This window comes from Mus musculus, chromosome 6, assembly GCF_000001635.26.
Source record: "Mus musculus strain C57BL/6J chromosome 6, GRCm38.p6 C57BL/6J".
Taxonomy (NCBI): domain Eukaryota; kingdom Metazoa; phylum Chordata; class Mammalia; order Rodentia; family Muridae; genus Mus; species Mus musculus.
The window spans coordinates 122,553,587-122,576,264 of NC_000072.6; the positions used below are offsets into that span (position 1 = coordinate 122,553,587).

Sequence of the window (22,678 nt, forward strand, 5' to 3'; positions counted from 1 at the left end):
TTAGAGGAACAGCCTCGAAGGAAGTTGGACATTAAGCATGAGCAGAACTGCCCCCCGCCCCCCAATCATTTAATCCGTGTGGCTCTGCCCACCACAGCCCCGCCCATCTTTACTGGACCCAACCCAGGAGGCAGATGTTGGATACCTGGTGGTAGTGATGCTGTCGTGGGGGAGGAGCCCACAAGAGCAAGCTCAGATTTGAATGCCAGGGGCCAGTGCTCTGTCACACAACAGCACTGAAGCAGCCTTGCTTGAAGCAAGCTTCCTTTGGCCTAAGACTTTGAGGGAGTCAAGAAAGTCACGCTGGAGACCGATATGGACAGGTAACAAGACAGTCTCATCTGCTTGTGCATGTGCTCCAGTAGTGCTGGCTGCCTGTCTGGATGGAGGCTTTGCCTGTCAGTGCGCGAATTTCCTCGTCTGCTTGCCACCCTCTGCTCAGGTCTTTTGGGTTTTGGACCTAACTCTGACCACGAAGTTCTTCCCTTCCCCCGGTTTCTCTCTTCTCTGTGTTGCTAGAGATAGGAAGCCTTGACTTGTCCTGAGATTTGGGCAGAGCTAGAGCCGGCTTGTGGTAATAACAGCGAAGCCTTAGAGGCCCGCGCCACAAAGAGGTCGTAGCAACTCCTTACTAAAAACAGTAGTGGTTATTTTCACAATTATTTGGCAAATATCCAACATCTTAAGACTCGCATGGGGAGTCTTTACAGGAATTATTTAGTTATAGCAAGAAGATTTGTACTTCTCAAAAAAAAAAAAAAAAAAAAAAAAACTAAACATTTGAGATGAATTGCTTGCAACTCATTACAATGGTGTCTATTGAAGGAGAGAATTTCATTAAGACAGGCAATTTAGTGTTATAGACTCAACTGTTAGACACTTGGTGACATTTTTACTGTTTAATTCATCTATGCAGAGATTTCTTAGCTTCTTGAAAGCTTTTATATGCAGCTCATGATGAGCCATTATCAGAAATTTCTCTCTTGATTTTTACATTTATTGCCAGTGTGTGAGTCACTATGCCTAAAGCCCATACACTTGAGCTCACTTCCGTTTGGCTATGAGGTTTAGAATATGGAGTTAATATAGCTAATGGTAGCAGGGTGTTCTTCAGATTCCAGATTTTTCCTTTCTTGTCTTCCTTCTTTCTTTTTGTTACCCTTCTCCTACCCCCTCTTCTTCTCCCCCTCCTCCTCTTCCTCCCTCCTCCCCATCTCTTCCCCTCCTCTTCTCCCTCCTCCCCCTCCTCTTCCCCTTCCCCTCTTCCCCCTCTTCCTCCTCTTCCTCCTCCTTCTCCTGCTCCCCATCTCTTTCCCTCCTCTTCTCCCTCCTCCTCCTCCTTTTGCCCCTTCTCCTCTTCCCCCTCCTCCTCTTCCTTTTCCTTCTCCTCCTTCTCCTCCTCCCTCTCCTCCCCCTTTCCTCCTCCCACTCTCCCTCACCCCTATCAGGGACCACATTGAAGACCTCACACATGCTAGACAAGTAATCTGCCACTTAATTACATCCTGAGCCCTCAAAAAGCAAACAGACAGACAGACAGACAGACAAACAAACAAACAAACAAACAAATGTTCACAGGAGGCAGGCAGACAGCATGAGCTGCTTCTGGGTTTATAGTGAATTTTGAAACCAAATCTGAGATCTATGTCCTGATGGAGAAGGGTCCGAGAGAAATGCATGAGCATGGCAAAATGCAAAGCAAAGACGAGGCTGAGATTCAGGGAGAAGCAAACAAGACAGTGGAGAGACACAGGATGGCACGGCATGGACTGGAGCAAGGGCAGCGGGTAACTCAAGGCAGCCCTGCTACTAGGCTGGGATTATTTTTAACCCCTTGAGTCTGGTTTGCATTGCTGGGGAAGCAGCTAAGGTTCTGCCTCAAGGAGCACAGCTGTCTCAGCAGCTGGCGATCTACAGGTTTGGGACACCACCTAGCAAAGTCCTCCTTACCGGGAGGGACATCCCGAGGAGAGGGAGCTGGAAATAGGCTCCTAGCTAGAGTTGAGGGGAGTGCTGGATGGAGGTGCCCAGTCCACAGGTCAGGACTGTGCAGCTCCTCCCACCGTGGCTGGAATCTTAAAATAGAAACAGTCTATTACATCTTCCTGTGGTTCAGACACAACTCTTCTATTTGAGACACATCCTTTCTAAACTCCAAGGATACCTTTCCTTCATAATTTCAGCATCCACCCCCAATACACACTCATAAATACACAAACACACACACAGAGTAAGAGAGAGAGAAAGAGAGAGATAAGCACGTATGTACACTTGCTACCCACAGTATGTAGGAAAAGTTCTCTAGGGCTGTGTGTACGGCTCTGTGGCACAGCACTCACTAGCAGGTACAAGACTCCATGTTCAACCCACTGAAAAAGATTCTCTACTTTTCCCATCTAGGTAACACAGGAAGTTTAGTTAAATAGAAAGGGAATTTATTGCTAAGAGATGAAGTTTAAGCTGTTTAAAACTGGCTGGATTAGAGAGATACCTGTGCTTATTATTATAACATGCTGAGTTTACCTGTACTGTGGTGGTGATGATGATAATGATGCTGTGTCATCACATAGCCCCCGTGGCTTAGAATTCTCCATGAAAGTCAGGCTGGCTTCCATTACAGAAAGATCCACCTGCCTCTGCCCCCCTTCGCCCCCAAGTTCTGGATTTAAAGGTGTGCACACCATGCCCAGCTTCTAAAGGGTTTTTATAATTTAGTGATGAATGTAGACATGGAGGTACTATGATCGTTATCATGGTAAATTACTATTTCAAAATAAAGCTATGATCATTAGAGGCCAAGACAGGAGGACCATGAGTTCGAGGCCAGCTGCAGCAACATAGAGATTTCCAGACTAGCATGGATCCCGCAGCATGAGCATGTCCCCAAAACAATTTTGTTTTTCCAAAAGTCAGGGACTGTCACGTGTGTTGAACTATCATTAAAGCATGAGCTGTGAACGTGTGAACATGCATTCAATGATAGTATATGGTTATTTATAGTGGCTCTAACCACTGCAGCACCAAAGCGGAACATATCCAAATTTCAATCAGCACATAAATGAATAAACAAAACATGTTCTACCCATACAATAGAATATTGCTCGGCAGGAATAAGGAGCCAACTTCTGATATTTGGGTGAATATAAAATTTACTATGTTCCGTGAGAGCAGTTACACAGGAAGGAGGAAACGTGATTTATATGAAATTATAGAAAGTTAGAAATAATTTACATTTACAGAGAGCAGGTCGGCGGTTGCCTGGGTAAGAGGAGAAAGAACAGCCAATAGCGACATAGAAGCTTTAAGAAGCCTAGAAATGTCTCCTCTGATGGCCCTGGCAGTCTGGGCTGCGGACCTGCCGGCATTCACGGAGCTGTAGATTTTAAGCGAGTGGAGCTCACTATGTAAATTGTATCTCAACAACAACAAAAGTGAAAAACGGTTTCAATTCTCTTGCATCAAAACCGTATTCAAATTCCTAACTAGCTCTTAAAAAAAAAATCATTGCACTTCCATCCATCACCACTGTGTGGCGGTGCTGTGTCGACAAGTGAGCGACACAGTTGTTTATCATCCGTTTTATCTCCTGGCTCATGTCCACCGCTTTAACAGGAACTGTAATTTTTTTTTTTTTTTAAGAAACGTGAGGGCTGGGAATATGGTTCTGTGGGAACAGCGCTTGCCATGAAAGCAAAAGGACCTGAGTTGAGGGGTCCAAAAGCAGACACCTGTAATTCCCGTGCTTCTAAGGCAACATAAGAGGTGGAGAAAGGAGAACCCCAGGAAGCTTATGAGCCAGTTAGCCCAGGGCGCACAGCAGAGAGCAAGAGATTCTATCTCAAACAAGACAGAAGTCAAGGACCAACACCCAAGGTTGTACTCTGCTCGCCACACGTATCCTGTAGTATGTGTTGCCTCTACCCCCACCACATACACACACACGCACACACTCCACAAAGATTTTAAAAATTATTTTTAAGTGTGTGTGTGTGTGTGTGTGTGTGTGTGTGTGTGTGTGTGTGTCAATGCATGTGCCCTCAAAAGTCAGAGGTGTCGGATCCTGGTGGAACTGGAGTGACAGGTGGTTGTGAGCTGCCTGATGGAAGAGCAGTTCGTGCTCATAACTGCTGAGCCATCTCTCTAGTCCCCAGAAAACCTGTATTTTTAAAGAAAGAAAGAACGAACGAGAAAAAAAAAACCTCGGGGGCTGGAGATGTAGCTCTACTAGAGAACTTGCCAGCATGCACAAAGCCCTGGGTTAAGTCCCCAACAAGTAGGTGGGACAAGCCTGTTGTCCCAAGACCAGGGGAGTAGAGGAGGCAGGAGAGTTCTCCTTGTCAAATTCCCCACCAGCCTGAGCTAAATGAGTTCTCATCTCAAAACAAACAATAAAAATAAATAAATAAAATAAAATCAACAAAACTGACCCAGCAAAATCCAAAAATGAAAACCCAAAGACCTAAGCAGGGGTGGGGGTTAGGGGGGCGTGGTTTGTCAGACGGCTCAGCAGGTAAAGGCATAAACTGCCAAACCTGATGTCTTGAGTTTGATCCCTCGAGCTCACATGATGGAAGCAGAGAGCCAACTTCCACAAGTTGCCCTTTGACCTCCACAGGTATGTGTATGTCCCTACACACATATCATTCATACAACGATAGTAAACAAATGTGATTTTTTTTAAAGACACAGAGGCAACTATTTCTTATACTTCTGTTTAATGAAGAATGGATAGATACTATGTAGCAACGTGATCGCAAGTCGACATGACCTCATATGACCCTGTGCTTAGAGAGGGAGGAAGGACGCCCCCAGCAAGGCCCATCTGCAACATTCCTTTTCCTGGATAGAGACAGGACACCCACAGAATATGGCTCTTCAAGGAAGAGAGTGACCTTTCTTTTCGCAGGAGCTCAGTGGCTTTGATACCCTGTTGTCTTCCTTCCTCGCTGTGGCTCAAGTGCTGGAAGTAGAGAGTGACTTTCTATGTTTTCCTTTGCTTTGTCTTGTACTGAGTCAGACCTAGAGCCTCATACATGATAGGCAACTGCTGAGCTACTGAGCTACGTTCTTGTGGTGGAGCTCAGGCTGGGCTCAAACTTACAGCAACCTCCCTCCCCCAGCCTTCCCCCCACTCCCCCCCGCCACCCCCCCACCCCCCACCCCCGCACTCCCAAGTGCTGAGGTTACAGGCACAAGCAACCTAACCTGGCCCTTGCCATGTTTTATAACTTGCTTTTGGAAGACTTCTGGTTCTGTGATGCTACTGGGTTAGCGGGGAGACAGGAGGGCAGAAGGTTAAAGGTGTCTAAGACCATGTCCAAAGCCCAGTAGGAGGATTAGGGAGATGGCTGGGCTGGAGAGATGGCTCAGTGGTTAAGAGCACTGGCTGTGTTTGCAGGGGACCAGAGTTCAATTCCCAGCAACCACATAATGGCTCACAATCATCTACAATGGGATCTGACACCCTCCTTTGACATGCAGGCATGCATGTACACAGAGCAGTCATACATAAATTATATAAATAAATACATTAAAAAATAAAAAGTAATAAAGGGTAATTACCTAGTTTGACTGTTGCAGCGAGGGGGGAGGGGAAGAGGAAAGGGAAGAGGGTGGGCAGGGAAGGATTTTAAAGTGAGCATGTCTCAGGTATCCAGAAAAGGAAGCACGACTATGCTTTCTGGTTTAACCTATATAATGATAAGATTTAAAACATCATGATGATCAAAGTAGGCCTGGGGATGCAGCTCGGTGCTGAAGCGCTCAGCTACCTTGCCTATGGCTGTAGGTCCAGCCATCAGCAGCTGCAACAATAATAATCAGAGCTGAAGGAAGACTATGGTGACAGAGAAGCCTTGCCCTGACTTTCTTCTCCAACTCACAGCCTTCTGATGAAGCAAAAGAAGTTTCTTTACCATTTCAAAAATGTCCGCTGGGCCAAGGGACGGCATGAGACCTACCTCTGCTACGTGGTGAAGAGGAGAGATAGTGCCACCTCCTGCTCACTGGACTTCGGCCACCTTCGCAACAAGGTGGGGGGGGGGTTGCGGGGTTGGGGAGGGGGTGGGTGGCAGCTGTTGACACTAAAGCTATGGCTGCCCCTGGTGCCAAATGTTGAGGGGACCAAGGCAGGCCGATTGCTGAGTTTGAGACAGCCTGGTCTACAGAGAGAGTTTTAGGACTACACAGAGAAACCCTGTCTGGAAAAACAAACAAACAAGCAAACAAAGAGTGAAATAATGGTGCATGCCTGTATTTCCACAGTGCTAGGGCTGAAATGAAGGATCTGCCTTGCCAGACAAGCCCCGCCCCTGAGCCCTCCCCTAACCGCCTCTGGCCCCTCAGCCCCTCAGCCCTTTAATCCCTCAGCTCTGGGTTCTTTCTCAAGCACTTTCTTGAGTGAGAAAAACAAATTATATCTTCAGAATTTTTGAAAATCAATGAGGAAAAAAATAGGTAAAATGACATCAACTCAACTTTATTTCCCAAACAATTTTGTTCCCAAAAGACCAGAGAGGCCAATGACCGACCACCTTTAACCCAATGAGTTTCCTTCAGGGACCAGAGAGAAGTCTCTGTTGTTTGGGTAATTAGATAATCCTTCGGCTGCCTGAAAGAACTGCGTTTCTAAGAGAGTTCACCAAATTGCAGATTGGCTTCCATGGGCTTCTCCTTCTCTACTTGGAGTCATGACACACTGTATTTATAGACAGCTTGATCAAGTGGTACTTTCTCTTCGCACACAACACCAGCTTGATTTACTGCTAAGGAAATAGTGCAAAAAAAGATGAGTAAAAGAAAAACTATCTTCAGTCTTCGACAAACGATTTTCGCAATAGGAGATGGGCCTATTACGATTGCAGTTATTACAGTCACTGGCATCACATAGCATGTACACACACGCGCGCGCGCGCGCGCACACACACACACACACACACACACACACACACACACACACACACACCCCTTAATTGCCTTCCACTTAAAACGCCAGACGCCAAGTCAGAGACGAAATCTCTTCAATAAGCTTTTTCCTCCCTCCTTACAAATTATTCTGGCGCCACCTAGTGGCCAAGGTGCAGTTTGCAGTTTTACAACGTGGCGTCCAAACAGGCACTTCCGGGACACGAAGGTAATCCCTGCAAGGTGTGTATCCTTTGTCCCATAGATGTGCAGCTTTCCTTTACCCAACAAAGCCAGTGTAATAAAGCCATTTGACTCCAACAAGTGCTATCTTAATAAGAGAATTATCTTTATGCTGGGAGTGATGGCACACACCTTTAATCCCAACCCTCCAGAGGCAGAGGCAGATGGATCTCTGTGAGTTTGAGGACTGCCTGGTCTACATAATGAGTTCCAGGTCAAGCCAGTGCGACATCCCCACAAGCATCCCAAATGGCCTGGGTGGGAGAGCATGCAGGTCACGTCACCAGTGCTCTCTGCTCTTTCTCCAGTCTGGCTGCCACGTGGAATTGTTGTTCCTACGCTACATCTCAGACTGGGACCTGGACCCGGGCCGGTGTTACCGCGTCACCTGGTTCACCTCCTGGAGCCCGTGCTATGACTGTGCCCGGCACGTGGCTGAGTTTCTGAGATGGAACCCTAACCTCAGCCTGAGGATTTTCACCGCGCGCCTCTACTTCTGTGAAGACCGCAAGGCTGAGCCTGAGGGGCTGCGGAGACTGCACCGCGCTGGGGTCCAGATCGGGATCATGACCTTCAAAGGTGAGACTTGCACACTGGAGAGAGCGGTCTGAGTTGCCACTCAGAGTGAGTGTCAGCGGGGAAACTGGGGGTGGGGTGCTACTTAAAGACCTTCAGTTCGTCCTGGATATCAAAAGTATTACTTTATTTTTTGAGGTAGGATCTCGCTATCCCAGGCTGACCTTCAACTTGCAATTCTCCGACCTCTGCCTTCTGAGTGGCGGAATTACAAGTATACATCAATCTCAGAATTATCAGAATTTGAGAGATAGAAGTTGGCAGGGCTACAGGTGCGCTCAGTGGCAGAACTCTGGTCCAGCATGTGCAAAGCCCTGCATTCCACCTTTAGCAGTCAAATAATAAATTGAGGAGGGAGAGGAGGAGGATAGTGGTCAGAGAGATGGTTCCGTGGGGGCCCTTGCCTTTGTACCTTAAGTTTAACCCCTAAAACACTCTGACTTTCTGACCTTCACCTACACACACACACACACACACACACACACACACACACACACCTCCTTCTTATTTATCTATTTATTTTTCTTTTAAGACTATTTTTACTGCTGGAATACATTTGTAGAAAATCGTGAAAGAACTTTCAAAGCCTGGGAAGGGCTACATGAAAATTCTGTCCGGCTAACCAGACAACTTCGGCGCATCCTTTTGGTAAGTCTGCCTGTCTGTCTGCCTGTCTCTCTGTCTGTCTCTGTCTCTCTGTCTGTCTCTGTCTCTCTCTCTCTCTCTCATACACACACACATACATACACTCACACACACACACACACACCTGGAGCCTCTTAGTTATTTGTTTGTATTATGCATTATTTTATACAATGATTACTTCAAGGCACTTACAACCCAGTTTTCTTTTCTGCTTTACCCAGGACAGAGCTTCCACTTAGACGCTTGCCTCTTGCCTCCTCTTCGCTCAGTCTTCATAACTCTTTCCTTTTGCTAACCTCCCCTCAGGTGGGGTTCCTTCCAGGGCAGAATTCGCCCCTTCTTTTTTTCCTGGTCCTCAAGCAATTTACTTTCCTCTGGAGCCACCCACTTCGTTTAGACACTTTCCTTTCCAGAGATCAAATTTAAAGCCCTTCACTCCGTTTATATCATCTCTCTTTCTCCACAGCCCTTGTACGAAGTCGATGACTTGCGAGATGCATTTCGTATGTTGGGATTTTGAAAGCAACCTCCTGGAATGTCACACGTGATGAAATTTCTCTGAAGAGACTGGATAGAAAAACAACCCTTCAACTACATGTTTTTCTTCTTAAGTACTCACTTTTATAAGTGTAGGGGGAAATTATATGACTTTTTAAAAAATACTTGAGCTGCACAGGACCGCCAGAGCAATGATGTAACTGAGCTTGCTGTGCAACATCGCCATCTACTGGGGAACAGCAGAACTTCCAGACTTTGGGTCGTGAATGATGCTCTTTTTTTTCAACAGCATGGAAAAGCATATGGAGACGACCACACAGTTTGTTACACCCACCCTGTGTTCCTTGATTCATTTGAATTCTCAGGGGTATCAGTGACGGATTCTTCTATTCTTTCCCTCTAAGGCTCACTTTCAGGGGTCCTTTTCTGACAAGGTCACGGGGCTGTCCTACAGTCTCTGTCTGAGCAATCACAAGCCATTCTCTCAAAAGCATTAATACTCAGGCACATGCTGTATGTTTTCACTGTCCGTCGTGTTTTTCACATTTGTATGTGAAAGGGCTTGGGGTGGGATTTGAAGAATGCACGATCGCCTCTGGGTGATTTCAATAAAGGATCTTAAAATGCAGATGAGGACTACGAAGAAATCACTCTGAAAATGAGTTCACGCCTCAAGAAGCAAATCCCCTGGAAACACAGACTCTTTTTCATTTTTAATGTCATTAGTTTACTCACAGTCTTATCAAGAAGAAGAGTTCAAGGGTTCAACCCAATTTTCAGATCGCGTCCCTTAAACATCAGTAATTCTGTTAAAGGGATCAAACATCCTTATTTCTTAACTAACTGGTGCCTTGCTGTAGAGAAAGGAGCAAAGCGCCCAGATCCAAAGTATATAGTTATCATAGCCAGGAACCGCTACTCGTTTTCCATTACAAATGGCAAATTCTTCCCCGGGCTCTCCTCATAGTGCCTGAGACGGACCACGGAGGTGATGAACCTCCGGATTCTCTGGCCCAACACGGTGGAAGCTCTGCAAGGGCGCAGAGACAGAATGCGGCAGAAATTGCCCCCGAGTCCCAACTCTCCTTTCCTTGCGACCTTGGGAACAAGACTTAAAGGAGCCTGTGACTTAGAAACTTCTAGTAATGGGTACCTGGGAGTCGTTTGAGTATGGGGCAGTGATTTATTCTCTGTGATGGATGCCAACACGGTTAAACAGAATTTTTAGTTTTTATATGTGTGTGATGCTGCTCCCCCAAATTGTTAACTGTGTAAGAGGGTGGCAAAATAGGGAAAGTGGCATTCACCTATAGTTCCAGCATTCAGGAAGCTGAGGCAGGAGGATTGTAAATTTGAGGCCAGTCTGAGCTGTAAGGTGAGACCCTATTTCAAACAACACAGCCAGAATTGGGTTCTGGTAAATCATACTTAACAAGGGAAAAATGCAAGACGCAAGACCGTGGCAAGGAAATGACGCTTTGCCCAACGAAATGTAGGAAACCAACATAGACTCCCAGTTTGTCCCTCTTTATGTCTGGTCTCCCTAACAACGATCTTTGCTAATGAGAAAAATATTAGAAAAAAATATCCCTGTGCAATTATCACCCAGTCGCCATTATAATGCAATTAAAAGGCCCACAAGAAATCCTGTATACACGACCGTTATTTATTGTATGTAAGTTGCTGAGGAAGAGGAGAAAAAAATAAAGATCATCCATTCCTTCCTGCATCTATCCCTGTTTTTTATGTTGCTGCGTGGCATCTATTCTGAAATATTAAAGTGGGTGCCTGAAGTTTCATAAATTTGAAACTTTAGAGATTACTATATATCTGCACTCGTCATTGTGATCATCCAAAATCGTAATGATTATGGCTCGGCAGCTGTGCTCTTGATTTTTAGCAACTCCCACCCCCACCCCCACCCCCACCCCCACCCCCAACCCCCACCCTGCGTGCAGCAAGTTCATCCTGGCTTATTTTAAATCAACTGAATTCGAGATTAAAATGTGAAAGTTTTGGAGATGAACTACTGAATAAAATGATGTCGGGAAAAAGCATTTATATATTAAAGTCATACAGATCACAGGGAAGGTGGCGCATGTATTTAACCCCCAGCATTGGAAAGATGGAGGCAGGAGGCTCTCTGTGGGTTTGAGGTCAGCCTGATCTAGACAGAGTGCTCCGCAGATAGCCACACAGAGAGAGCCTGCCTTAGAGAAATAAATACCTGATGAAATAGAATTGAATTGAGAGTCCAGAAATTAACCCACTCAGCTATGACCAACTGATTTCAGATAAAGGTCCAAGGTGTACTGAGTCAGCAAACCCTGCTGGGGCAATCTGACATCAGGTGCAAAGAGTGCAGTCCACATGGTGACACCTGCCTGTCCCCTACTCGGGAGGCTGAGACAAGAAGATCAGTAGTAGTTGCAGTAAATCTCCACCCAAATATGCCCTGGCAATGAAAACACAACTCAATTAATATGAATACATGCTGTGCGCCTAGATTGGGCAGATCTACCGCTGCACTACCATCTTCTCCATCTATGAGACCCTTTAGAACTTGCGGTTTCTAAGGTTTGGGGGTATAATTAGCCCCAGGGCTATCCACAACACTGTCCTAGGCGCATTTCCTAAACACGAGCTTATTCATAAGCCCAGCCAGAGGGTTCACATTGCCCACAACACACCCTCCTTTCCTACCACATAACCAAAGCCCAAACTCTAGAACTGGTTCTAACTGGGAATTCTCATGGCATCCCATAGCATATACCCCCTTCTCTGCAGTGAGCAATATGTCCAGTATTTCCTGGAAACCATTGGTACACAAAACTCTGAGTCACCAACACCCGCTGCTCTGTCTACTGAACTGGCTTCCAATGTTAACTAATTCATTTGAGTGTGTGTATTAGTGTGAGTGTGTGTTAGTTACTTTTGCTGTTGTTGTGATTAAAACACCATGACCAAGGGCAACCTAAGGAAGAGAGCGTGTGTATCTTGGCTTATGCCACTGAGAACGAAGCCATCACTGTGGGGTGGAGGCATGGCTTCAAGTGTCAGGCATGACGTGAGGAGCAGGAAGCTGGGAGATCACATCTTTAACAGCGAGTGCCAAGCAGAGAGGGAAACTGGAAGTTAAAGCCCACAAGTGATGTGCTCCCTCAGCCAGGCTGCACTTCCTGAACACCCCAAAACAGCGCCACCTACCTAGAACCGACTTTGAATATCTGAGCCTATGGGGACATTTGTCATTCTAACCACTGTTGTGCACTGTTGTTGCACAGTGAGCCATCTTGCCAGCTCATATTCCACAATTTGTATTTCATTTTACCAATGCTCTCTCTGTAGTAGTGATAATGATGACTGTTCCCTTTTTTGGTTTTGCTTCGTTTTGAGATTTCAGTATTTTTCTCAAGTTTTATTTTAAGTGATGTTAATTACAGCGTTTGAAGGGGAGGAGCTAATTCCACTCAAAATGGAAGACTCTATAATGTACCCATTAAACTGCTAAAAAAAAAATAATAATAATAATGGTAAGTCTACAAGAGGAGTCAGTTTAGACCCCTAGTGTTGTCAGAGTGTGACCACAATCACCTGCCCAGATCAGAGCCAGAGAACCCGGAAGCTATTTCATACTCTGGTGCAATGGGGGGGGGGGGGGGGGGAGAAATTTTAAAAAAACAAAAAGGAGGAAGAAAAACACACACACAACACAAGGAAGAATTAAGTCCTGATTGACTGACTCCATCTTGCCCACCCTCTCCACCCTAAAATGGCACAAAAGAAAATACCACACCTAAAGACTACTTTTGGTGTAAAACAGGTAACTGATGGGCTAGGATGGGAACAGGGTATGATGATCTGTCTAAAAAAATGTTCCTTTCACGAAGGTGTGTACGTACTTCTGAGCAGATAGGATCGGGACACCAGGGTTCAATGCTTGGGAAGTCACAATTTCATCTGGGGACTGGATACAGATTTACAAAGGGTCCACACATTCCCAGCTTCCATTTGCAGCCTGGCATCTCTAGAGGCTCCTCCCCAAGCCCCAACCCACACCTACAGCTAGAAAGGACCCTTTCTGGAATGGGGTTTCTGCTGTACCTCTGAAATGGTAAACACCTTAAAGCTGAGTCATCCTTAGCCTGGAGAGGCATTCATCAACTCTCGCATCCCCAACATACAATATTAAAAGTCCACTAAATTGGTAGCTATGTTGCAAAATAGTTCAAAATTAACGATTTTACAATATTCATTTATGCTTGAAATTCTAGTCCTAAGCCAAGCTTGTGTCTGCCAGCATTGATGTTCTTGCGTCCAGTAGGGCTGACAATGTCAGTTTGATACCTGGTTTTAGGATCTGAGTGTACCCTAAGCCAATCAGGCTGGAGTTGTTCACTTTGCCAGAAAAGCAGGCATCAGGGTGGAACTGAAATTTGGCTGCTATTCCAAAGCGAGTGTTACTGTTTTCTGCAGTCCAGGCGAGATTGACAGCAGTCTCCAACTTCTTGTTCGCCTTCTGGTAAATGGAACCACCAAACTCTGTCCCGTCGTATGAAGCTGTCTTGCTCTGGGTCACTCAGGACTTCGAGGTCTCAAAATTCATCTGGTAGCCAGCTAGCCAACCCTCATAGCCAAGCACCGGATTGAGGGCCCAGCGATGTCAAAGTCCACGCCACAGCCCAAGTTGATGTGCTCCCTCTTGTACCCTGTCATGATTTTTAGCATTTTCCCCCAAGTTTTGGGTGAAAAAGATGAATCGAAGGTCAGCTTCAGTCCACAAGCAAGCTGGTCTCCCACGGTGATCTCAGTGCCCAGGGTGCTGTCTGTGTTCCACTTCTCCGTAAATGTTTGCCCATACTCAGTCCATCTGTCCTTGGTTTCCAGACTGCCGTTCACTCTGGTGGTCTCCGTGTTGGCAGAGCCTGAGCTGGTAAATTCCAATCTATTCTTGGACTTCGTTTTCAAATCAAGTTTTATTAAGCCAAAGCGGTAGCCCTTGGTGAAGACATCCCTGATGGATAGAGGCAGCTGCGATGGGGGGTTGCAGCGAGGATGCTGGGAGCGCAGCGAATAGGCAGAGGGCGGGGCAGCTCTCACGATTGTTTCTTAAGAAGACTTCCTTTAAAATTAATACTAATCCACTAACTACTCACTCATTCTTCCAGGATTTTACTGATCAATTGCTGTATACGCATAGCGCCGCGGTCATCGTTACACAGACGTGTTAAGCACACAAAGACTGCTTTGAAGAAGGCTGAAAGATCTCGGGGCTGGAGAGAGAACTCTGCAGTTTACAGAGCTTCTTGGTCCTCCAGAGAACCCAATTTCAGTTCCCAGCATCCACATCACACAGCTCACAACCGCCGGAAACTCCAGCTCCAGAGGGTCCAACACCCCTGTTCTGGCCTCCAGGAGCACCTACATACATGTGTCATGCAAACACACACACAAACACACAACACACACATACATACATAAATTAAAAATATATATAAATAAATCAATCCTTTTTTTTTAAAGCAGTCTTAAAATCTGTGGACCTAGAGAAGTATTATCTGAAATTTTGAAATGGGACCCAAAGAACGTCTTCTCACAGGAACTAATACTTACAGTCTTTTGAAGCATAGGTAAATGTTCAATCGGTGATGATAAACCTAGAGACTGAGACTGCAGCCAGGCTGGGAGAGGACTTGTCCAGCATGCGCTAAGTCCAGTGCTCAGCCCACGGGGCCACACACAGCTGGGTGTGGTGGTACATGCCTATGATCCCAGTGTCTGTAAGATGGAGACACAGGGAGCAGAAGTTTCAAGGTCAGACCTTAAAAATGCCTCGGATGCTAAACACATTTGCCACAGAAGCCTGACAAGCTGAGTTCAATCCTTGGAACCCTTTATTTCATTTATTATTTACTTGGTGAGATGTGTGCTCTGGGATTAAAGACCTGCACCCCCACACCCAGCCTCGGCCCTTGTTTTAACAAGAGGCTTTATCAGCCTGAGGCTCAACACTCGTTACTTTTACTTCCTTGGAGGATTACATTTTCATGATGTGCAACAGTTTCATATTTTGTTTGTGCGTGACCTTTAAGACTTTTGTCTCCAGGCGTGGTGGCACATACCTGTAAACCCAGTACTCGGGAGACTTAGACAGGTTTGGGAGTTGCCAGCCAGCCTGGGCTACATCACAAGACCCTTTGGATTCTCCTCTCTGTATGCAAACACTCCCCTCCTGTCTCTTCTGGTCCATGGGTCTGCATGCAGCCCCAGTAAAGAGAAACAAAAAAGAGATACTGAGGCAGCTTCAACCGTACCCTGGCCTGTTTTCTATCTCTGACACTTAATGCTGCAATGCAAAGCTTCCTGGGGATTGCACCGTGGTTGAGTGTACAAGAGTTGTTCTGGGTCCCGTCCCACATGGCTATGAAATGTTGAAAGTAGCGTCTGCCTTATTCTTGGCTCCTCAACTCCCGACAACACACTGAAGCAGCCTTCCCCAAAAAATTTCTAATTCCTGCCCTGCCTCAAAATCTGGGAAGCCTATCGATCCTGTAAAATGGGATTCTATCTGGAGGAGGCAACGTTACCTAGGAAACCTAACACACATTTAGGTAGAGAATGGTTTACAAAGTTAAGTGAGACTTAGGGGGAGCCAAAAATGAGGTAGTGAAGAGTCCCTGGGCCAGTTGCTGCTCAAGACCTGTCACCCTCTCTGGGAGGTGTGATAACCAGGATGGGACAGGGTTGGCTGTAAAGAGACAACCACCCTGGGAGGGAACCTTAGTGGAGTCACAGGCCATCTGGGAGATAGGTGAAAAGTCAGGCAAGCTGTGTCCACAGGAAGATGCTCTCGTCTTCAGAGCGTGAAATCTACTCTGCACAAATAACTACCTTTGAGTGCTAATCAAATGTGATCGGCCCCTGGGGTTTTAAGACTGTCATGGTCCATGCAATTTGCTTTCTTCTTCTTTCCAATTTAAATCTCACAGGGTGTCACATATTACCAGACACGAGATCTAAATAGGAAACTGAAGCCAAAGAAGCAGAAGACGGTGATATACAGAAAGACTCCATAAACGTCCCACAACGTCTGTATAAAGAGCAAACCGAGAAAGCACCCGCAGCGGCTGGCTTCATAGTTCTTTCCCGGTAGCCCCTTTTCTTCCCCAAGGTTTCAGTGCTCTGTTTACTCCCAATGGAATCTTTTCACACAAAGACAAGATTTCATAAAACAGCAATGACAGCTGGGTGGGGACGCCTTTAATCCCAGCACTTGGGAAGCAGTGGCCAGTGGATCTCTGTGAGTTCAAGGCCAGCCTGGTCTACAGAGTGAGCTCCAGGGCTTCATAGAGAAACTCTGTCTCAATAAACAAACAAACAAAAACCCTAACAAACAAATACACAAACACACACACACACACACCCCAAAGTAAACATAGCAATGACTTAGGCAGTGAAGGAAGGGTGCTCAGGTCCCAGGCTGTGTCTGAGGATGGCTCACAGCTCAGCTGTTAACTCATTTAATTACTTTTTAATTACTTAATTTATTCAAGTTCCCAGGAATCTGTCTTCAGTGCAGGACTTAGCACAGTCACTCAGGATTCACTGGGGTGGGGGTGGGGGGGGGTGATTCTGCTATAAATTTATTCCAGGAGCTGAGGAGCTCAGAGGTAGAGTGCTCACCCTGGAGGGGGGGCGGGGGGAGATGGGCTGCATTCAGTCCCCAACACAGGAGAGAAAGGGGGTGGGGGACAGGGTGGATATGGTAGACTGTGCTTGTATTGGGAGCCCAGGCAGAAAGATTCTGAGAGTGAGGCCAGATTGGGCTGTATAGTAAGACCTCGTCTCAGACGAAATAGAAAGGAAGGGAAGGACAACAAAGAATAACAAAAATAAAGGCAGCTCTTCCTGAAGACGCAGTGTTTGTAATTCTGAGATTTTTCCTCTCTGTCTCTCTCTCTTCCTTTTATTCTTTCTCGTTCTTTCCTTCTTCCTTTTGTTCTTTTTCTTCCTTCCTTTCTCTCTCTCTCTCTTTCTCTTCCTTCCTTCTTTCCTTCTTTCCTTTATTCTGCCTCCCAAATTCTGGGTTTATAGCCTATGGTATCACGCCGGGTTTATATGTTTTAAAAATAGAACATAGGGCTTCCTGAAAGCTAGGCAAATGCTCTACTGACTGAGCTCCATCTCCAGCCCTGGAAACTTATGGACCTCAATTTGAGACACCGTCTCAGTCCATTTTGTCAGACTCTGGTTCTCAGGATGATCAGGGTGACCACTGAGCCTAGGCAACACCTTTAGTACTGAAGACCAGATTAGCACCCTTCTAACTATAGAGTGAACACACTGTACCTTCTGTGGGCGGGTCAGCTCTATCCACCAAGTCCACACACCAGTGCACACATCTGGGTATTGGCTTGTCCTGACATCTGGGGTTAAGAAGATAGTTATTCAGGAAGTGACTCACGTTTATTGGTTCCTCTGTCACCAACCCCAGCTGTATTTGTTTGTTCTTTAGTAATTGAACAAGGACTTGGGGTCACCTAAGCTCACAGCCATGTCACTTCATACTTTAAAGTGAGTATATGTGTTTCGGGATGGAGGAGAAGGCTCTTGGAAATGTTCAAAGCATTAGTCACTAGGTCAGCTAAATATAAAAGAAGTTGTCAGAAATGCCCTTTTGTTTGCAAAAGGCTGCTTCCTCTTTCCTGGGGCAGAGGGACATAGTCAGCAGCTGGGTGGCCTTGGTCGAGTCGTTTGAACTTTTTCTCTTTTCCAAAGTTAAGCCAATAACAAGTGGAGACTTCTAGGGAAAAATAAATGAATTCAATGTGTGAGACACTCAGCACTTGGTTCACGATGAATGCCATATAGGTATTTTTCTCTCCCATTCAATTCAGTACACACAGTCAAGAATGCATAAGCCCAATTGCATTGTGTTTGAGTCTGCCTGTTCACACTGAGTTCCTTGTAGGTGACCAAGCACTGTGGGTACATTTAGAGGGGAAAAATATTACTCAATCTGTAACCTCATTGCTTAAGTTGTGTTTCACAATGTCCCTATGACACTGGAACTTTATCATCCTCGTTTTATTGAGGAAACAGAAAACAGATGACCAGGTCCCTCAGCAAAAAGCAGAGTTAGAGTTTGACCGGGTTGTGGCTTCTTCTGTTAGCTACCAGAATGTGTTTAAACACTCTATTATATTATATAGTGCTTAAATATTATAGATCGAGCTGTATCCAGCCAGCTCAAGAGCATTGCCAGACTGGTTATCTAATCAGTTGGCACTTTGCTGTCGTCTTAATTTAGTTAGTGCTGGTATGCTATCAACTGTTGAATGCATTATGATGGTCACGCCTGAGGACAGGCTGTAGTTGAAGCTGTTGCCATGGATAACATTTCCTAAAAATGTATTTATATAGTACAAGAAAACTATGGGCAAGCAAAGTGACTCAGGAGACAAAGGAGCCTGCTGCCAAGCCTGAGAACTTGAGTTTGAAGCCAACCAGATTCACTTGGTAGGAGAGAAACCATTCCTACAAGCTCTACATGTATGCTAAGGCACACACACAATCATGCATACAATGAACACATAAAATAAAATGTAATTTCAGAAAAAGCTTCCTCCTCGGGACAACGGCAAATGGTGGATGGGCTGAGGCAGGAGAGTCCAGAGGACCTGCGTACCTCATTCAGTCCCTCAGCTTCTCATCCTCTGTTCAGCCAGCTGTTCTCTGGCTCGACTCCCTCTCTTGTTGTCTCACTATCTCCTCTATTCTCTCCCACTGTTCTTGATATTTTTCCTCACGGTACTCCCTGCTATCCCTATATGTCTGGTGCTGAGAACCTGGGAGGGGCATGGGGACTCCCCCACCCTATCCCCCCACTTCCAAGGGGCCTGGCCTCTTTTAACAGAACAAAGCTGCTGATCTGGCTCTCCTGCTGTATAGATTGTGTGTTGCTTCTGGCTTCTGCCACCACCATATTTAACTTCAAATTCTAGGGTCTGCCTCTTCCACCACTTCCCCTCCACCGGCTCTAGACTCATGTCTCTCCTTACCTACTTGGCAAATGACTCTCCTAGAGCTCCATGAGCATGATACAAACTCATGCTGGTGCATCAGGCAGCCTTCCTACACCTCTTGGGTGCCCTTCCATGCCTCTCCACTGATTCTGGGTATCTCTCTGGCAAGTTTCAGTCCCCTTGGGGATGCCCCCAGGCTCAAATTCTGACCCATGCTGCCTGCCCTTTACCGAGTCGCCCTCTGTGTTTCTCCAACACTATCTTGGAGTCCTCCTTCTGGTGGAATTACTTCTGGCAACCCTCTAAGTCTCTCCCAAACCTTTCCTGGGCTCCTGGAAGGCTTTCTGCCAGCTGTGTCTCTCAGCTCCCTCCCGGAGCTCGCTCTGTCTCTAACTATGGCTAAACACTTTTTCTCCTCAGTTCCCTCTAGGAGAGGAGCTGCCTGTCTCTCTTTCCTTCAGTGTCTTGCTGGAGCCTGCTGTCCGTCTGTCTCCACTCTACAGAAACTTCGCAGGAGAACACAAGCAGCTTTCTCTACACCCTCTGGGCCTCTGAGACCCTTTCCCTAAGCCTCTCTCTCCACCTCCTCACTCAGCTTCTCTCTCAGTTCCTCCCCGGAACTTGCTCTGTCTCTAACCATTGGTTCATCCCATACAGAATTAGACTTGTTGGAGGCCTCCTCTGCCTTCTCTAATCTCTTTCCTCCTTGTACTTAGAGATTTAATTAAAGCCTTCGCGCCTTACTACAAATGGCTTGGCCTCAATATAAACTAGATAATCAGACTCAAAGGGAAAAAAAATAAAAACATACAATTTCCAAATTTTCACGGAATAAGCCAATGATCCCCCAAATCTCTGATCTCTAAGCTGTCTCTGCTTTCCACTCTCAAAAATCTCTTATCCCTCAGCTGCTTCTGTCCCCCGCACTTGTCTTGTCCCTCGGCCTCCTGTGGTTTTGCTCACTCTTGTCTCCCTCTGATCACTAGGTTCAGTTTTCTGGCGACTCAAATGTCTTTGGGTATAGATAATACTAAAAATTGTTTTAGGTGGATGGTGGTGCACACCTTTAATCTCAGCACTTGGGAGGCAGTGGTAGGTGTATCTCTGAGTTTAAGACCAGCCTGATCAACAGAGTGAATTCTAGGATAGCCAGGAGTACACAGAGAAACACTGTCTCAAAATTTTTTTTGAAAATTAATAAATAAAAGAAGAAGAAGGAAGAAAAAAAGAAGGGGGGAGGAGGAATATACCCTTGCACTGCGGGGAGGCAGGAGGACTGCTGGGCCTTGCTGGCCACCAGCTTAGCAGCAGGTTCAGTGAGTGACACTGTCTCCAGAGAATAAGGCAGAGAGTGATAAAGCAAGACCCCGGACATTCTCCTCTGCTTCCCTGGCCCCGTGCACACACACTTGTGCATGTGCCACATAAGTAAGACAGAGTACTTTTTCTTTTTTGTTTCATTTGTTTGTTTTTGTTATTGTTTGTTTGTTTGTTTGTTTGGGACAGGGTCTCTACACAGTCCTGTCTGTCCTGGAACTCCTGCAGACGAGGCTGGCCTCACTCACAGACATCAGCCTGCCTCTGCCTCCCAAGTGCTGGAATTAAAGGTGTAGGTTACCACCACCCTGCCTAGAGTGCCATTTTCTATTCATCAAATTGACAAAGACAAAATATTGTAGTTGCATGCCAGGTGTAGTGGTGTATGCTTTTAATTCCAGCACTCAGGATGCAGAGGCAGGTGGATCTCTGTGAGTTCAAGGACTGCCTGATCTACATTATTCTAGGACAACCAGGCCTACACTAAGAGACTGTCTCAAAAACAAAAAACAAACAAACAAACAAACAATATTGATCATGTTTATCATTGGCAAAGATGTAGGGAATTGTTAGATTTAAACTATAGACTATGCTCAACCCTAAGCCCTTTTGTTACTTCTTATTTTTAGACCAGGTCTCACTAAGTGGCCCAGGCTGGCTTTGAACTCAGTCTGTAACTCAAGCAAGCCTAGGACTTGAGCTCTTCTAACCTTCGTCTACAGATTGGTATTGTTAGCCTGTGACTCCAAGCCTAGCTTAGTTTAAAATTTGAAAAATGCATTCTCTCTGGATCACTTCACCATCTTGCTCTAAGCCCAATGTGTAGAGAATTGTGTCCTGTATGGATGCAACACCTGTCAATTAAAGTTCACTGGCTGTAGCTGAGGCAGGAAAATAGGTGGGACTTCTGACAGGCAGTAAGATTGTGGGAGAGAGGCAGTGGGGGAGGAGTGGACCCACAAAGAGAGCACTGTTGTATGTAGCTAAGGACTAGCACATGGCAGACTTGGATTAAGATAAATGGGTTATTAACTTATGCACTATTAGGGAACCAGCCAAGGCTAGTTGGCCAAGGTATCTGTAAACATATTTATTTGAATCTCAGAATTGTTATTTTGTAGGAGTCCATGATTTGCTAAAAAAAAAAAAAAAAAAATACCCTGGACTCAAATAGTATGCAAAAGCATAGAACATTTTATTCTGGAGAAGTCCAGCATACTGAGGTCTACCATCTTCCAAGATGGAGGTGACCAAGTGAACTCAAAGACCCAATTTAAAGCACATTAGGGTCCTTCTTAGAAAGGGGAACAAAATACTCACGGGAGCAAATGAGACAAAGTGTGGAGCATAGACTGAAGGAAAGGCCATCCAAAGATTGCCCCCACCTGGGTATCCATTCCCATATATAATCACCAAACCCAGACACTATTGTGGATGCCAAGAAGTGGTTGCTGAGAGGAGCCTGATATAGCTATCTCCTGAGAGGCTCTGCCAGAGCCTGACAAATACAGGGGCAGATGCTTGCAGCCAATCATTGGATTGAGCACAGGCTCCCCAATGGGGTCCCTAATGGAGGAGTTAGAGAAAGGACTGAAGGAGCTGAAGGTGTTTGCAACCCCATAGGAAGAACAACAATATGAACCAACCAGACCCCCTTCCAGAGCTCCCAGGGACTAAACCACCAATCAAGGAGTACACATGGCTCCAGCTGCATATGTAGCAGAGGATGGCCTTGTTGGGCATCAGTGGGAAGAGAGGCCCTTGGTCCTGTGAAGGTTCAATGCCCCAGTGCAGGGGAATTTGAGGGCAGGGAGGTGGGAGGGGGTGGGTGGGTGGGTGGGGCCACACACTCATAGAAGCAGGAGGAGGGGGGATGAGATAAGAGGTTTCTAGGGGGGAGGTGAGAAAGGGGCAACATTTGAAATGTAAATAAAGAAAATATCCAATAATTTTTTTTTTTAATCCACACACATTAGGGGAATTCTGGGGTAGATGACCTTTATCTTAATCTGTTGGCTCTATCTCTAGGGACATTCCAGAATCATTACTGGGGTGTGTGTATGTGGGTGGGGTGCTGGAAACTGTTGCTGGGGAAGTCTGGAAACTGTTGCTAACCCATTGCCCTTGCCTCAGGCCAGATGGCAGGGCAGCTTCTGACTGGCTGCCTGAACCCTGAGTTTTTTGGGGTTTGTTTTTTGTCTTCAGTAACTGACTTGCCCAGTTCTTAGAAACAGAAATTTAGGCCTAGTCTCATGAACTGCCAATTTAAAGCCTACCATGGTGTCAGCCTGTCTCAATTTCACAAGCATGGGCAGAGAGGAAAACTCTGTTTTACACGAATCATTCCTCTGTGAGGTTTATTATCACTGTGACCAAATGTCTGAGGCCAGCTTCATCCTGGCTGGAGATTGTGAAGGTTTTAGTCCATTGTGGTGGGAAGGGTGTGGTGGAGCCCAGCAGCTCATACCAGG

General features: G+C 46.0%; 1 protein-coding gene and 1 pseudogene across 1 annotated transcript; one reads left to right on the forward strand and one right to left on the reverse strand.

The window, feature by feature from the left end:
• Positions 1-222: 222 nt before the first annotated feature.
• On the forward strand, positions 223-10,594 carry Aicda (activation-induced cytidine deaminase). The gene is made up of 5 exons (NM_009645.2): positions 223-323; positions 5,885-6,032; positions 7,455-7,725; positions 8,255-8,370; positions 8,834-10,594. The coding sequence occupies exons 1-5, from the start codon at positions 316-318 to the stop codon at positions 8,885-8,887; spliced, it is 597 nt and encodes a 198-aa protein (NP_033775.1). The 5' UTR covers positions 223-315; the 3' UTR covers positions 8,888-10,594.
• Positions 10,595-12,924: 2,330 nt separating this feature from the next.
• On the reverse strand, positions 12,925-13,959 carry Gm8459 (predicted gene 8459; annotated as a pseudogene).

Excerpts from the sequence above, each read along its gene's own strand:
- Aicda (NM_009645.2), top strand. Across the intron at positions 7,726-8,254 it reads CGGGATCATGACCTTCAAAG|ACTATTTTTACTGCTGGAAT; the intron begins GTGAGACTTGCA and ends TTTTCTTTTAAG. Across the intron at positions 8,371-8,833 it reads AACTTCGGCGCATCCTTTTG|CCCTTGTACGAAGTCGATGA; the intron begins GTAAGTCTGCCT and ends CTTTCTCCACAG.